Source organism: Cuculus canorus, chromosome 3 (genome assembly GCF_017976375.1).
Source record: "Cuculus canorus isolate bCucCan1 chromosome 3, bCucCan1.pri, whole genome shotgun sequence".
Classification (NCBI taxonomy): Eukaryota; Metazoa; Chordata; class Aves; order Cuculiformes; family Cuculidae; genus Cuculus; species Cuculus canorus.
Genome location: NC_071403.1, coordinates 87,409,908 through 87,428,110, shown reverse-complemented (window position 1 = coordinate 87,428,110; position 18,203 = coordinate 87,409,908). Strand labels below are relative to the sequence as shown.

Here is an 18,203-nt window from a genome sequence, read left to right as displayed (position 1 = left end):
AAACCAGGCTATTTTGAAACAATTATTATTAATGCATTTCAATCACTCCACGTTTCTGAAGCTGAATAGCTATGAAGTTGGAGAAATCACTGGGAAATCCCTATCAAATTCACAGTTTTATAATGAGCAACATGAACTGCAAACAGCCAGGAGCCAACACCGTGTAGGTTACATGCATTTAGACGCACGCTGCTCTTCAGGGAAGGAGAGCCATAAAGAGTTTTCCATTCTGTTAACCTCTCATGAGGCAATGACAGCAGCAGATTTGGAAAGGCATTTTATGGGGTATGTGTCTCAACTACTTGAAGATGTTGTAAAAGCGTGTTGGAGGAACCAGGTAAACAAGCTTAGCAAGTGGCAATCAGTTGGATAAGCCCACATAAAAAGTTACAGGTATAATCTTGCAAAGAGTCACCCACAGTTGAGAACGAAATTTGTAGTTTGTGAACGTAGCCATTTTTTTTTTCCCTGAATGATATTGGTACCAGCAGAACTGCAGCTTTTATAACCTTCTCTTTCTGACCACAGCAAGTTTCCGTATGAAGTGTATTCAGGGTATTTAAATGTGTTTTGCCCTCCTAGGAAAGATATTCCCCGTGTTTTCTCCAAAATAACTGAGGGTTCGGGCTAATCAGCATCCATAATGGATGAGTGGTGTCCTAGCAGCATCTGGAACACAGTGGTTATGAGTGAGCTGTCAATAATGAAAAGAAATAGGAGATCACTAATCACAAATGCAGGCTAACTACCCGTGTTAGACATCCACTGTTTGTTCATTGTCAACCTCTGTATTTACGCATTGTGAGAGAATATTTTATGTGGAAGTGTGGATGAGTGACCCCTGTAATGCAGAGTTTATGTAGAGTGAACACACAGGGCAGGGTGCTGTTCTGGGGGGGGGGGTCTGGGGAACACATAAGGTTAAAACAACTCAGAAAAAGAAACATATACAAACCAAAGAGTTGGGTTTTTTAATCAGAAAGGGAGGAAGCTGGAAGGCTCACAGAAACCAATGCATGACAGTGTCAGCAGTTGGAAAATAGCACAGCCATAGAGAAAGCATATGAAGCTTGCATTAAAACATTGTCTTTTTTTCTTCTTAATTCTTTATGACGTGAAATGTATAAGAACTTTAGTGTACGCTTCCTTCTAATTGGTGATACTGATCAAAATACAGTTTGGGGTTTTGGTTTTCCCTGCAACGCTTTCTGAAAAGAAGCCTGTATTTCCAAAAGACACCAAGGCCAGCAGGTTAAAGCATTGCATCTCTGCAGCTGCAAACACTCCCCATTCATGTAAGGTATAAAATTTAGATGGACTACGTTCAGTAGGTTGATACTGGAAAAGCAATGACATTACACTTGCCATGCAGTAGCAGAGATTTAGTTGTATGCTCCTGGAATTATTCCCATTTCTACAATCCTTTATCTCTTTAATCTGTGATATTACAGGCTTGATGTTACATTAAAAGTATTAAAAAATCGGCAAGCGGGTTAGCTTTTTTTTCCTTTGTGGATGTAATAATCATTTACTTAAGAGATTCTTGGTTCATGTAGTACCAAAATAACATAGAAAAATGAGAAGGCGCTTTCAGTTACAGATAGCTGTGATTAATTTTATACAGTATTATGGAAATGAATTGCACTTCACCTTAGTGTTTTCAAAGGCCATGATTATAGGTTTGTTGCAAAAATAACTCTGAATTGAATTAAAAATAATGAATTTAGTATTGTCAGAAATATGGTCACATGAAATCAGTGGATTGCCATCCATTCCAATTTTTCTGGAGTTACTGAGACTTTGCTGTCATTATCTTATGTCCCTTGTATTTCGCAGAATATTAATGAATCTAAAAATAACTTCTGAAGTTTGCAGTGGGGTCAGGATTGCTGCAGTGTGATAGGAAACTCAATGCAGCATCTCTTACTTTTATTGCCCTGCAGTGGTTTGTGGAAGCCCAGGTTTTTTTCCCCCTTTTTTACCACTTCTGAGATGTTCCTAATCTGAGAGTCTAAGCAGCAAAAATAAATCACTCTTGTATACATCTGACACAAAGTATTTCGACTTACTGTGAATCACCCAGTACAATGTGATATTGTCCTGATTCTTGAAGAAGTAAAAATAAGCTCAAATCCAATATTTTTCTTCTTTCTGGGTCTTCTTTTCCTACTTGCAAGAACACTGTTGTGGTAACTTATGCATTATCTTTTATTATTTTTTAGCATGAATTACTTGGGTAGTTTTTGTCTCCCTCTCCCCCTCATCCTGCTAGGAATGCCATGAGCATCCTTGGAGATGCAAACCTGGAGAACTAAGGAAGCACTCTTTGCTAGGGAGCATCTTCTACCCTGATGATCTGCAAGAAGATCAGGTGTGGGTTGTTGTCTATTTTGACATGTAGTAGAACAAAACCCAGTACTTCTTAACCAGACAGCACTGCCAGCGATTCTGGACTCACATTTGATGCCAAGGAGAGGCCCTCCAAAGAAAGACTGGGAAGCAAGGGAGAGTATTAATAGTTTATGACTGATGATCTTAAAGGTCTTTTCCAGCCTAAATGATTCTGTGATTCTATGACTCTGTCACGTTAAACAGATGAGATTCTGACAAGTGGCTAAGGAGGCCCTCCCATGGAGTCACAAGGTTAAAAATCTCAGACTTGGTCAACAGTTTATGACTAAAGGATTATGAGTGTGTGTTTTTATGTGTTTTTGCCACAAGTCAGAATCCAGTTACCTGTGAGAGTCTGCTTAGAGACTGGTACTCGCAGGGTTAACGTGTGGTCCTCAAACCTAAAGTTGCTGTTTGCAGACAATCTCACAGTGCTGGAGGCAGTAAGTAGTTTAATTGAAGTGACAGATTAAAACAATTTTGGAATTGCCTTGATAAATTCACTGCTGCATTAGCGCTTAAAGGTTTATAACAGTTTAACACTTCGGTATAAAGCAAGTAACAGTAAAGACTAAAGTTAGTAGTTTATATTCCTAGGGAATCATCTGACGGAGTGCAATTCTTACCAAGATATTTCTTGGTGGAGGAAGAGAGGCCCAGGCCCGTCGACCCATCCATCACATAAGATGGTCATTTTTCTTTCCCCTACCCAAAGGGTTCTCAGGCATCAATTTTATACCTCTTGAAAACCTTTTGGCACCTCTTGGCGAGGTGGGGACTGAATCAATTCGAGGTCGGGAGCTCAATCTGTGCTTTTAGGGGTGTCTGTGTTTTTAATCTGAAATAACACCAGGCTGTGAGGCGTCCAACTTACCCCAGGTGCCACTTGGCTGATAGGAATGTCAAGCCACCACCCAGTCTCTCTGTTTCGCCAGATGCATTGTCCGTTGACGGCTGCTCCATTTGCCAACCACTCTCTTTTGCAAAAATCAAGCTTATTTTGCCATTCCCAGGGCCTGATAAATCTGTTATACCACAATGTAATAATAATGCTGAAGTGAATTTATCAGGGTTGATTTATCAGGGCTTATTTATTTTCTGCTACCGGACAGTACCATGGCAAATTCCCACAGTAATGAGTAAGTAATAGTAGTCTACGATGAAGGGAGGCTTCTGCAATACAGCTTGGTGCCATCATTGCGAAAATGACTTTAGATGTGCCTTTTCCAAATAAAATGTCTCTTTACGCTGTTCTAAAAATTTCCAGTTTGAATTTCAGGTTATGTTGGCATTTCTTTTTTATTTCTTGTCATTGAGGGGATGGGAGAGAGGGTGTTTGGAAATTTTTTCTTCCTTTTTTCTTTCTTTTTTTTTTTCCTTTTCTCTTTTTTTTTTTAATCAAGATTTGCATTTCTTTATCGTGCAAGCCTCTTAAGTAGGTCCAGCTAAATCTTGAAGGTAATATCTTATTGTTTCTGTGTGTATTAGTTAAATTACTCTAATCTGGACCATGCTGTTAATGCCTTCTGGCAGTGGCCAGGTCACTGGCATGATTGTGACTGTTTGCCAGCTTCCTTTTAACCGCAGAGCCGGTGGGCTCTGTGGGCAGCGCATTGTTGCTGGTTTAGTGCTGCCTTTGCACCCATTCCTCTCAGCAGCGCTGGTGTGCCGAGGAATGACCAAAGCCAGCTTTTACTTGAAATCTATCAACGTAAAAATTAGCCGAGTGACTCTGATGGAGTACTGCTTAAAAAAGATCTAAAGGATTTTGACTGGTCTGTATTTGTTTTAACTTGCAAAGCTAAGGTGGAATTATCAGTGTCAGGGGCATGCTACCCCTCCACCAGTCTTTAGGTTTCCTCACTGGCTATTTCCAGACACTTTCTTTTCAACTACAGTTATAAGCTTTTAGAAATAAAAAAGGGATAACTGAGAATGTACAGTTCTTAGCTGTGAGAGTGAGAAGCTGGCCCGTACTGGCATAGGCAAAACCCACTGTGGTGTTGAGCGGGCAAGGAGGAAAGCACAGCTAGAGGGAGCGTTAATACCTCTCTGTAAGGGCAGTGAGACATAAAATGAGATAAGGTCAATAGCCATTATTTATTTTCCTATCGAAATACTAGTGCACTGGTGACTTGGGTCATTACTTACAGTATAGTCCCTGCAGGTGTTTTATTAAAATAGTATTTAAATGTAATTAGCAAATTTGGAGGAAGTGGGAGAGTTGACATTTTCAGATAAACCAGAAGTTTTTTTGGTAATCCTAAACCTGCAGGTTACATTGAATCCTAACATAAGCAGGTTACATTGAAGCCCATGCATTTGTTTTCTTCTACTCCAGATAAGCAGTGTCTTAGCGTATGTCTGCAAAAGTGGAAAACAGAAATGATAGGCTCCATTGGATTTACTCTGAAATCAGCATTTTGTCTTTTCTGTTTAATTAATACCTTGGAGACAAAGTGACATTTGTTTCTGCTGTGGGTGTTGCTGGAGAAGATGAGTGTGCTTTGAATTCCCGTGCAGTTTGTTGTTGTGCTGGCTCCCATGTGATGCAAGCTGAATGCAAGTTCAGGCTTCCATGATGTCTTAGTGACCTTGTACCATACCATCCCAGCAGCTTTCTCTGGGATTGTTTCATTTACACCCTGCCTGCAATGCTGTTTCCAGCCTAATTTGCTTGTATTGTGAATTGTAAGATATTCATCTGGTGTTAATACATCAGTGATTTAACCCTAACTCTGCTGCTCTGATGTAAGTGAAGTCTCAATTTCCTTAGAACAACAGCCAAAGGTATTTTTAAGATACATATTTGCAATGATAATTCTGTTTGAAGGAAAAGGATTGGCTAGCTTGTAATCTATGTGGCTTTTTATAGCTTTTCGTTTCTTCTGAATGTAAGACGTCATTCAGACAGTTAAGTATGCTGAAAATCCTCCAAAGGCAGGTTGTCATTCTATCTATTTGGTACTTTTTCCTGCTACAAACAATACTCCTGTCCCAGCAAGGTGCCTGGCACCTCCTGTTGCAACAGGAGGATGCCGATGGCTGGAGGCACTTGCTGGGAAGTTGGCAGCCTGCACAGATGTGCAGTGAAACCCTGCTGGGCTAGTGGGACCCACGTTAACTCTTCCCAGGCTCCTGCCAAGCTGCCACACACATCCCAGTGCAGAGTGGCGGGAGCTGACCTACAGCACATGAGTCAGATGCAATCTGCAGGTGAGTTCTGACCCACCACCTCTTCTGCGGAGGAGACTGGGGCAGCTGTTCAGGTGGAAAACTATATGATTGTGTCCCGGTGTATTATGGTAGAATGTTACATAATTTTGGAAGTATTCCCTGCTTGTTTTACTGTCCAACCTAACATGAAATGCTGAGAGGTTTGACAGTCATGGCTCTGGAGTCTTTATTTAGTGGTGATGCAATTAATTACCTACATAAGATATATGTGGTATTTTTCCTGGTTAACAGTGGAGGTAGGAGGTCTGCTTGGCTGCAGAACATTCACTGGTTTGTTATTTATTGCTTAGGCATGAGGAATTCAGAAGTTGATAAAAAGCAGCAAAATTCATTTCTGTAGGAAATGCTATGCTAGAAATGTCTTTGATTCCCCCTTTCACATAACCTGTTGAGAGTAGATAAGTTAATTTTTACTTTAATCATTTATCATAGAAACATAGAATGATTTGGGTTGGAAGGGACCTTAAAGATCATCCAGTTCCAACACCCACCCACCCACACACACACCCCTGCCATGGGCGGGGACACCTCCCACCCTATGAGGCTGCTCAAGGCCCCATCCAACTTGTCCTTGATCACCTCCAGGCATGGGGCATCCACGGCTTCTCTGGGCACCCTGTGCCACTGCCTCATCACGACCACAGGAAATATATTCTTCCTAATATCTGATCTCAGTCTCCCCTCTTTCAGATTAAAACCATTCACCCTCATCCTATCACTGTTCTCCCTGACAAAGTTCCTCCCCAGCTTTCCAGTGTTTGGGCTTTTGCCCAAAGAAAAGGCAGCACTTTTGAACTCTACACTTTTGGGAATAACTTTTTTTGAAATGCTGGCTTCTGCTATCAAAAACTGTTAATAAGGATAAGAATGTTTCCTTGCTAGTAAGCAAACACATAACTGCAGATGTAATACTGTTCTATCAGCTGGTCCTTTCCAAAGCCACTTAATGTCTTTGTTGTCCAAAAAAAATTAGGAAGGCTGAAAATTTAGTGTGTGTTCTTAATCACAGTGAAAAGTACCAGCATGCTTGAAGGCAAGCTGGGTTTCTGGTGACACTACATATCTGGTTTTCACTTACGCAAGGGGAGTCTAAATCTTTAAAACATCCTAATCTAATGCAAAACCTAAGCCAGGAGAATAAAAAATCTTCCAGAACAATGAATTTACATTGATTCCCAGCCTCTGTGGAGCAAATCACTGTGTCACCTGTACCAAAAAGCTTAAGACGCAAGAAACCACTTTACTCCTTTGCTGCCTGGTTGCAGAGTCTATGTCTGTACCTGGCGGTCTGACTGGCACAGAGGCATCAGAAGCTGATCTGTTTTCACTCTGAATGGTTTGCTTTCCCATGAAAAACTGAATAATTCCTTCAGAAAGAGACATTATTGATATTACGAGCACCACATCATGTTGAGAAGGCTTTTGTGCATGGGCCTGCTGTGTTGGCTGGTGGCTGCCCATCATGGGTTGTCATTGAGGTTTCTTCTTCCCTTCTGTTCACTCAAGACAGGGTCTGTGGGTCCCAGTTCATGGCATCTCTGCTCTTCCACTTCCACGTGATCTGAAGGAATTATCTTTGTGCAGGCCCCTCTTGTAGTGACACTCAGAGCCCAGTGCCCCTGGGACCCCAAATCAAGGAGCTGTGAGTGAGCCTGTTCCCATGGGCCGTGGACCTGTGGCATGCATGAAATCCATGGAGGCAAGGATAGGCACACCACATTGCCTGTATTCTCTTTCCATAAGGTTCTAAAATGCCACTGCTTTTTATATGAAATAGTATCTAACCAGGCTTCTCTCTCTCATTTCTCTGAATACCACAGAGCGCTCCCTGTGTGAAGGTGGAGTTGGTTTCCTCTCACCTTGCATGTAACACCTCTGCTGAACCATGGAGACCTGCTCTCCTGGTAGGCGGTCAGCTCTCAGCTTAGCAACACTTCCGTGATAAAATGGAAGAAAGCTCCTGGGCCTCTGAACCACCTAGGTTGTGGGTTGTTAAGGCTGTCATCAACACCGTGGCATCTTTGATTGGTTGCTGATCAACTTTTGTTTCCTACCCCTTACCTCTCACAAAGCTTTGTCTGAGCTGTTTCTATCTGGGTAGGCAAATTCTTGCATGTAGCAACCTTCACTGTCCCTGGGCCAGAGAGCATGAGGCATAGCACCTCACTGATTGCACCCATACCAGCAACCAGTATCCTCCCTTGTGACTGCTGTTTGCTTACAAAGCTGAATTCCTAACTTCTGTGTCAGGAGATGCCTTAGGCCACCACCCTGGCCTGTGGAATAAGCCTTAATCAGGACACTTCAGGATCCAAAGCAAATTCACTGACAACTTACGTTGCAGTCCCGGCGGTGACCAGTGTAGTAGAACGTAGTAGGAGGTCTCCAAATCAAGTGGAAATGTGCATGAGTAAAATAAAACATGAATTCAGAAGCTTTTATTTTTTTGTTTTCCAATATAATGGCTAAAACTTAAAAATACTAGCAGTATCAAAGTTGCTGGGAACAGTTTTAAGCAGCTGATCAAACTGATGCCATAGAGAACAATTGTAATTTTTTTAGGTTTTGAATGTTCGAGGATTGGTTTTCTAAAAATACATGGGTTTTTTAAGTAGTCACTGAGATACAGAAAGTTATGTTTCTCTTAGTCTCTCCCATAAATATTTTTGCAGCTCTCTCTTGTTCCTGAAAAAGAAAAAAAACCTAGAAGACCTAATTAATGGCTAGGGGGAGTTTGTGTTTCTTGGATGTTTGTTTTGCAGCTCCTTTTTATAGCCTAGGCTCAGGAGGGAAATGGGAGGAGGGGTGGGAAAGCATGTGGGGAGAAAGCCAAGACAGTTGCAGGATGTGGATGTCTGTTCCTACACCTTTCTGAGAGCATTGAGCTTGGCTTTCTGACCTGAAGGTGAGGATGCGCATGCTGTCTCCATCACACATGCATGTGCTTTAACAACGCTGCTTGTGAGCAATACACATGCCTTTTTCCAAACACCGTATCATCTTCATGAATGGCTCAGCTGAAGTCCCAGTTTCAGTCTGGTAAGCAAGAGCTTAAGGGCTTTGAGGTATCACTGGCGCTTTGGGTATGAAACATTCACCACAGCAGGTCCCCATCTTGTGAAGGGGCTTGTGGTACCATTGTGGTGCTGTCAGTGCATGTTTGGTGGCTTCAGATAAGGGAGGGTTTGGTAGCCTGTTGATGTTCCTGTTTGTTAGCTTCTGGATTTATTGTTAATGAACAACTCATTTCATTTTGTGTTTGCTTAACTACAAGAGATCCGACTCGGCTGAAAATTTCTATAACAATAGGAAGTATCAAAAGGGATGCCTTGTTTCTTGTTGAGAAGTAGTGGAAACACGAGTTTTGTCCTGCTCCTGGGCACCTTAGGGAACCACTGGGAAGTTTTAATTTCAGAGCTCCATCTTCTTTTTTCTTCCTTTTTTCTCCTTCTTTGGAACTTTGTGGAGGATATAAACTAACAAAGCATTAAATAAAATTCAACCCCAGTTCTGAGCAGCCTGATTTACAGCCCTCTTGGTCCTTCCTGTTTTAGGTTGGTCCGCATGAGAGTGTGGTAACTATTTAGATACCATCCAATCCACATAGGAGAGCTTTAGCTGCTTTACAGGTAAAGCATGAGTACACTTAGACTTGTATAAAGTGGCATGAAGAGGTTCAGTGTAATCCAAGAGTGTCCTTTTGCCCAATTCACATTCCTTCTACCTGACAAAACCTGAAGAGGGGAAAAAAAAAAAAAAAGTCTTCTTATGCCCTAGGCTCATGCAAAAATATCTCTACCAGAGCTGGGGGCTTCGGTCTTCTCTTATCCTTTAACACTCACTGTGTTATGAAACCATAAAATCAGTTTATGCGGTGCTTAAAGTTTTCATGGGCAGACCTTGGCCTGGGGAAGTCTGTTCCAGACTTCAGTTGTGGTTGGAAAGCCACAGAAGTCAACAGGAGTTTGGCTTCAGAGTCCATCCTGTGGAGGACTGTGACTCAGGGCTAAGTACTTATTCCCTAAAAAGTCAAGACAGAAATCAGTCCATGGCTATGGCACGTGTGTTAAGGGCAGGTTACAGAGAGAAGAGGTGTTTTCAGATGTTGTCTGTGAAACAGGACTTTTAACACATTACAGATATTGGAACGATATTTGGTTGGTGAGAAAAGCTTCTGCTTCTGCAGTAGCTCTTCTGTGAATGAGAGCTCAAAACTATTTTCTGCTCTGCTCTGGGAAAACAAGGGTGCTAAAACCAGGGGGATTTAGCTGGGAGAGCTGAAGAGGCATTGGCTTTGCAGTCCTGATGTGCAGCAGTTGCACTGGTTGGGCTGACACTGCCCATTTTCGCTCATTTCAATGGAGAATGGTTTACTCCAGCAAAGGTCTGTGATCTGGTTACAGCAGGATCCTTCACAAAGCCTCAGGGGTTAACTAACAGATTGCTTGAGATTTGACTTTTCTAGTGCTTCCTAATGAAGGAATGTATAGAGAGATATTTCAGGGGGTTGTTCAAGCTTTCTTATTCAATCTCCTGCAAACACATGTCTTCAAGCAGATCTGACCTAGATTTTTTTCAATGCACTTGTAATCAGACGGAAAATGCAAGAAAGCCCACCATCAAATGGAGTTAAACTGTCAAATTCCTCACCAAACATTTACTTTCTGCAGAATGACCAGCTGTAATTATGCTTTGCTGTAATAATACTTGCAGAGATATTTTATACAAAGTGTTTTCTTAACACTTGTCAATAACCATTGCAAAGGACAAGAAAAATGGTGCAAGAGGGTCTTGCTTCCAAGTCCTAGATTTTGTATCTGTGTTGTTATTGATCCCAAATATTTATTGATACTTTTGTGATATTTTGGAATGTACTAAGTGATAGTATAGAGATGAACAATTAATTAAAAAAACAAACACAACCTACAGTAATAGTCTCCAATAAGATGCTGTTTGTGAGCAGAACTGCTTGCTCAGGCAAGGGCCTTTCCTAATAGTCATGTGTATATTCTACATGGTATCTGTTTTGTTATGTGATTATTCCTGAACTTCACTGATACTTCATTCAGTCAACTTTCTCCTAAATTCTTTGAAACTTCTTCAAATTCTTTGAAACGTTTTCTGCATACTAAATACATAACTTGATATCTGCACCTTGATCTATTGACTGGTTTAGTTGTTAGCAGATGGGTAATAAACATTTCATAAAGACTGCCTCACTACAGCAAGTGCCTTACCAACACCAAAGGACCAGCATGAGGGGAGAGACAGTGATATTTGAAGACAAAAAAAAAAAGGTTAAAGTACACGCTGCTCTCATTTTACAAGGTCTTTCTTAAAAGTTGTCTGTTTTATGATTTAAATCACCATTCTATTTCTGCCTTGAACTGTGGTAATTCCCCATGTGACTGATGTCCAGCACAACCCTTCCCTGCACTTCACATGCTTGGCTTCCCAATCACTGACTTCTGGCACCTCCATTCTTTCCTGTTAGCATTCTTCTGGCAGTGCCTTTTGTAATAATTGCACACAAAATTATCCCCTTGCTGCTTCTGTCAGCATTTTGGTTGGTATCTCACTTGCAGGTTTGATTCTTATAAAAAATGAAACAACCCAGGAATCCTTGGGAGAGCAAGAGAGGTTAAAAGGTAAAACTATTCCTGAAGCCTGGGGGAAATGCTTGTAGCTGTTCTAAAATGTACTTAGTGAAAATTGATAGGTTTAGTTTGTCCGATGATTTTATCCTTGTGTGTTAAATATTAATTCCATAATGAAAAGGTTGAAGTCACAGTGGTTTGAGTAGATGCTAATTGTATGGAAAAAAAATGTATTTTGAGCTAATGGTAGAAATTTTAGTCTGGTAGAAAACAGAAGGGACCGGGAGATGCCCTTCTCCTTTTATAAGCACCACAGAGTCTGTGTTGTATATAGAAATTCAGGGGATATACAGTGATTCTGGTGGCTGAAACTCTTCCAGCGTTTCCAAGGAAACCTCTCTCCATACTGGCTGCACTTTAATTTTCAAATATTTTCAATTTGTTTCTCTATCACTGACGGTGCTTCTCCTGGGACAACCGTTAGCACACAGTCACACTCCCAGCAATCTCAAATGTTGCTTCTGCCAGAATCACTACAGGAAATACTCTGTAATTATAGACATAGAGTAGGTAAGGCTGATGGGCTGCAGATCTCAGGAGGCCTTTTCACATTGATAGTCATTAATGAGTTCCGTATCATTACAACTTTATGTATATAGATGTATTATGCATATTTTTTCTGTATTTTCTAGGCTTTTGATAAAATTGCTTTACTATATCTCAATATCCAGCTTGTCAGAGAATAACTACTTTTTAAGGTGTGACAGGACTTTTCAGAGCAAATCAGTGCTGCTTCCTAACTTGTTTCTGAGTTTAAAATTGACACTAGAGCCCATGCGTAAGAGAATATGAAATATGAAATATGAATTTCCAGACCGGAATGTCCTTTATAAGGCTGTGTTTTGGATTCTCTTTTTCCCTATATAAAATCTAGTTTTTCATATGTGGTGAGCTTTCTGTGGTGGCTTCAACCACTTTGTGGTTCCTAGAGTCTATAACAACAGCTTTGGGGATCACTAGACTGGAAAGAAATGTGGAAGTCTCAGATATAATTAAATTTTTACAAGGTTTGCAAAAGTTTGCAGGTAAGGAGGAACCCAGACTGATGCCTGTGTTGAAAGGAAACATGGGCAGAGCTCAGCCTTCCTGTGCCCTCTTTGACAGCCACTGGCTAGCCTGCCAGCACATGCTGCACTCGCTCACTGGGTGTGCAGACAACCTCTGCGTCTACCGAGGTTATTGAAGTGGTACCAGGAAAAAAAGGAGACACAGGAAACAAATTGTGCGGACACCAGAACTTGCTATTGTGCCTCCACTGTATACCTGAAAAAAACATTTATCTTTCTCAACTATTGTTCTTGCAATTTTGTTTTGTAGGAATCGGAGTTTCTCTGTCTGGAGTTTGATGAGACCAAGGTGAGCCAGATGCTGAAGAAACTCTCGGAAATAGAAGAGAGCATGACATTGTTGACGCAGAGCACTTAACCAAATAAAAAGATCTCAACACAGAAAACAATTGACCCTTGGTACTTTTTCATAATTCCTGTTTCTGCACATAAAATGGATAATGGTTGTTTAAATCCCAGTTATAACTGCACAACTGCATTTACAACTAGGTGTGGGCTATGTCACACTGTAAAGCTTTCTCAGTCCCCTCCCCCAGGCCTGTTCTCGAAGGTGCCGGCAGTGCTGTTCTCATAAAGCTTTGCACAATCGGGCTTTCAAGTGCAGCGTAGCTTTTTGGTTTTCCCCTCAATCAATTTTTGAGTCTTCCAGATGCTGTAAATACAGCGCTGGATGAACAACAAAGGTAGATTGACCAGTTGTGGCAGGGGAGAAATGAGCAGAAGAAACAGGCAAACTAGGAGAGACTCATCCTTTCAAACCATGGGCTATGTAAGACAAATCCACCCGCGCGCACACTGCCTGCTTAGAGCTTAAAGCCCAGGAGAGTAGATGAAGTGCAGTGAGTTCAGGGAGCAGAGACACAAAGATACGTTTCTGTAACCACAAGCCTCCGTGCTGCTGAGGGTTAAATAAACAGTTCCCAAGGATGTGAGGTGGCCAACCTTGCTGGCCCCTTGGGCCACACCTTCCCCACACCACAGGTAGCCAGGGGACAATAAGGAGTATCTCTTGGGTGGTGGGAGGTGATTCTGGTTTCACAAAAGGAGCAACCCTTCAGGGTGTGCTGAGTGCCTGATCCAGCAATGTGCTGGTGAGCCTTTAACACCACTCTGATCTGCTTCCCTGAAGACTGTCCACCCTTATCATCTTTCCCGCTCTTGATCTGTGGTGGGGCAGCCCTGGAGAGTGGTGTAGAAAAGGTGGTGCAGAGAGGGTGGTGCTTTGTCAGGGCACAGTTTAACTTGGCTCCTCTTAGTCCTGTTTGTCATGAGGTTTGCCTTGACCTCAAAAAGCCCCAGATTAAATCCAGGATTTCTAGTGTGCAGCATGGAATTTGGCTAAAGGGAAAACACCCCTGACAACCTGGCAGGTTAAAGCCCTATCGGTAAAACAGTTGTGTGAAGAAAGCTTCCAGAGGTAGATAAGGTGCATACAGGGCACCATGATCTGAGCTGCCCAGGTTGCTGTGGCTCTGAGCTGTCGCAAACACCCACATTTCCCTACCATAATGCCAAACTGCGCAGCAACTGCCACCCTTCCGGCTAAAGAGGACGGAGCAGAAATGTTTTCAGTTTCAGATATTTCTGTTCAGGGGTGCAGCCTTGTCACAGCAGGATGTGTAACCACACTTACCAGCAGGAGGACGTGGAGGGGCTGTTCTGAGCAGGCTAACACTTGTATAGAGCATGATGGTCCCTGCTGGAGAAGTGCGTGGTAGTCTGTAAAATGGTGGAGATGACACCGTTTCACTGGTTTGCTTTGTTATTTAACAGGAAGGCATGCGCATACTTTTGGTTGGAGGCTGCATTGATTCTTTGGATTTTATTTTAGCTTCATGAGCAACCTCCTCCTGAGCTAAAATTGTATTGAGTGCTTGTACCAAGATAGGGATGACAACATAAAAAGGTTCCTGTGCCATAACTAAAGTACTTCTCATTGTTTCTCCTTGTGAATTTATTGCTTGTGGATTTGCCAGATGGTACTTGGAAGCAAATTCTCTCTTCAGAGCAAGGAAGGGCACCTTTCCCCATCTGCCTGGTCAGAAGGGAAAGCATCACTCAAGCCAATTTGTATCACTCCATTGGGAATTAATGTTTCTTTTCCTTTGCCTCTCCCACTGCTGCCTCGTCTCCTACCTGGTTCTCCCCTCTGTCTCGTGGAGGAATTGCACAGCCCACAGCTTCTTGCTTTCTCCATTTGCCTCCAGCTGCTATTTGTCAGAGTGGAACTGGACTGTAACCACCAACTCATCCTCATGTCTGGGTAACTGGCTGCCAGGGCGGGTGTGAAATGCTGAGTGGTTGCTGATTCTCTGAGCTTTCCACTTGTTTTTTCATCAAAGTTCATTAAAATGTTTTTCTGTGTTCTAGAGCGTGTCTAAAAAAAGATAAAATCAAGGTCAGAGAAGTATCATGATCTTAAGTAACTTGCACCGTGTCAAACATACTTATTGTCTTATTTTAACGTGGTCAGAGGATAGGAAAATGTGCTATAAATGGAAATTAAAGAGAAACAAACTGGGAACAGATGTCAGGAAGTATTATTTCATGCAAAGAATAATAAATATGTGAAAAGGCCAACCAGGCGAGGAGACTGAGGCAAAAAATATCCGGGTCATCTAAGAAATAATTGTATACTTTCCTAGTAGAAGTGAGAAGTTAAAAGGGGTCACGTTTTAATGGGTGGCCACTTCTTATTCTTTCCTTCCCTGAATATCTAATGATCCCGATTTTATTCTTGGTGGATGTTTGCAAATTACTGTCTAAAACTGGGTAAAAAAAAAAAAAAAGCTCAGTGTTTTGGAGACCGCACTCTGCCCAGACCTTGGTAAGGGCACAGGATTTTCACTGGGCAGCAAAATCGTTCCTGCTTCACAAGGTTTGACATGGGCAGGGAAAGAGGATGCTGCACCTCCCCAGACTGCTGTAATGCCCAGATGCTACTGGGGCATGGAGAACAGATTTTCCCCCTTGGGCAGAACTGTGCCTTCCTATCAGGGTGGTTTATGTGGGTGTCCATCCATCTGTCCCTCACTATGGACTTTTCAACCTGTTGGTCACTCTTGGCTGAACTTGGTGGAGGAGAAGAGGCCTCTGATGCTGCTCTGCTTTGCTTCCTTGAATGAAGGATAAAAGCACCCATGGCTTCTGGCTGGGATTCACGAGTGTTAGTAGCTATCAATGGTCCTGCTGAAAATCTGTGGTGGTGGCGGCAAATGGAAGCTGCTGTTTACGTGCTTCGGGAGAGATTTCAAATTCTTTCTACAAAGCCCAGATGTGGATCCTGCTGGGGCCACGCATGGATGACAGCTGTGTGGATCTGTCCAAGCAGGCATCCCAGCACAGCCCTGTTGGCTGCAAGGGCCTCATCCTGTTTTGAGGACCACTGCTGGCTGCATGGCACCAGCTCCTGTGCCCGTGTGCTGAGCCATGCCAGCAGTATGACACCAGAGCCATCCTGCTCTTCTTCTTTCGGGGAGCAGCCACAGGGCTGCGTGCCCTGAGCTCCTGGCCCAGCCTGCTGGGCATTTTGTAGATATACAGCAGGGACCTGAGCAACTCAGCACAGCCAGAGGAGGAAAATGAGGGAGATAGGGAAGCAGTGGGAGGAAGGGGTGAAGGAGGGCCCCTGCATGAGTCCCACCTGTGAAAGGTTTCCCTTTCTGGTCCTTGAAAGCAGACAGGGAGGGAGCTAGAACACAATGCCTGCCATGCTCCAATATCCTTAACCTCAGGAAATCCCCTCCTACCTGTCCCTGCAGGAATACCTACCCTGCCATCTGCCAAATATCCATCCTTCCTGGTTTACTAACAACTAAAAACCACTTATGAGTGGTGTGCTGCCAGGCTGGAAGAGGTTTGGTTTCGATCAAAGCCTGGATATTTAAACTAACATGCAACGTGTTGGGAGAGGCAAGACAGGGAGTGGCACTGGGCAGCACCAGCAGTTGCCTCTGGTCCTACTTTTGCTGGTGCTTTCCTGGGTGACAGCTCATGAAATCCAGTGGTGGATTTGCCCTGTCGCAAGCACGGGCAGCCACTACAGGTCTGGCACCATGTATGTGATGACTTCAGATGCACAACTCCAGATGTGCAGCCCATCCCAATCGCTGCTGTTTCTCACCAAAGACTTGTAAGCAGCAGCCATGTGTTGCTGCAACATTCAGCTGATTCTTCCTCAGATGTCACCTTTTGCATTGGTAAAATGTCCTGCAATTTATTCCTGCAATCACTTCTTGTTTTCTGGGAATTCCTCCAAGTTGCCGCTCATTTATGATCTGGTGGTCCCTTAAATATCTGCAAGTGCTGTCACCTTCAATCAGGCATTACACAATTGGCAAGCCCTGTGCTCACTCTCTGCTTGGCAAAAAGATTCCTCTTAGCACAATTTTCTTTTTTTCTTGGTCTTCATATTCCCAGAAGTGCTGATTTTTTGCAGTATTTTTCTAGGCATATCTGTATTTTTAAAAATAGTAATTTGGACACACCATGTTTTTCCTAATGCAAGCCAAGCAAGCAGTGTATTTCATAAAGCTTTGGGCCATGGAAAGCAGCAGATGACGAGGCATACGTGTTTTATATTGGTGTTGATTTACTGTCCCATTGTTTAGGTTGCTTGGTTTCATTTTGTTTTACATTTCTTTTTTTATTTCTTTCTTGCAGGTCTGTTTTCTCAGTATAAATGTCAGAGTTAATGTTTGTGCTTCTGTTAACGTTTCATAGGAGGTTTTTTGCTGGAGTCGATGACCTCTACACTTTATTGTGCTTTAAATTTTTGATAAACCAGTTGATATTTTGAGATATTTTTTTTTTACTGTATGCCAATTCTTCATTATCTATTGATAAAATAAATTACCATATTTCTGAGGAGATTTCCTGATTTAGATATTTACCAACCATTTGTAGATGCACCAGTCACTGAGGAGTTTTACCTGATGACTCATGCTTGCCCCACGCTGCTCGCGAAAATCTTTCCTTCCCCTTCTGGGGAATTTCAACAGCTTATTCACTTATTCCAAATACTTCTAAAAGGGCACTCAGTCCGTGCCAGGGACAGAGAGAGCCTTCTTAAGAATGTGGTACCTCACAGGGATGGCCAGGTCCTTCACAGCAGCCACTGATGGCTCTTTAATGCATTACATTTCATGTGGCTTGCGACCAGAAAAATACATGGCGACTCCTCTCTTTGGAGCCACGAATGTTAAAATCTGCCTTTTGAATTATTCCCAGATCCCAGGGAAGCAGGACTCAGGGTGCTGTTTTATCCAATACAGAAGCCAGACTGCGCTCCTGGGCCCGCCTCACTGTGCTGGGAGGTAAAGGTGATGGCATAGAGAGAAAGGCAGATATCACCATCAATGCTTTCTCACCTCAGCGGCGCAAAATAAAGCCATTAAGGTCACCTTGGTTATGCAAGCTCCTGCCAAAGGAGGATGAGTCCTTCTTTCTTCAACAGGGAAACACAGAAACCAACAAAAATGCATTTTCATAGAATCATAGAATCACCAGGTTGGAAAAGCACTCTGAGACTGAGTCCAACCATACCTGTCTGCCACTAAACCATATCCTTAAGTACCTCATCTACCCATCTTTTAAATACCTCTAGGGATGGTGACTCAACCACCTCCCTGGGAAGCCTCTGCCAGTGCCTGATGACCTTTTCAGTGAAAATTTTTTTCCTAATATCCAATCTGAACCTCCCCTGGCACAGCTTGAGGCCATTCCCCCCTATCCTATCACGTGGAGGAAGAGACCAGCACCCTCATCTCTACAAGCTCCTTTCAGGTAGTTGTAGGCAGTGATAAGGTCTCCCCTCAGCCTCCTCTAGGCTAAACAACCCAAGTTCCGTCAG

The 18,203-nt window shown here is 42.8% G+C and overlaps 1 protein-coding gene across 1 annotated transcript in view; it reads left to right on the top strand.

Moving 5' to 3' along the window:
- The window catches only part of COMMD1 (copper metabolism domain containing 1), an 89,888-nt gene extending 72,674 nt beyond the window's left edge, over nucleotides 1–17,214 (top strand). The window contains exon 3 of the mRNA XM_054062745.1: nucleotides 12,603–17,214. Within this exon, the coding sequence (XP_053918720.1) occupies nucleotides 12,603–12,710 (108 nt within the window). The 3' untranslated portion in view covers nucleotides 12,711–17,214. The remainder of the gene's footprint in view (nucleotides 1–12,602) is intronic.
- The last annotated feature ends 989 nt before the right edge of the window (nucleotides 17,215–18,203 follow it).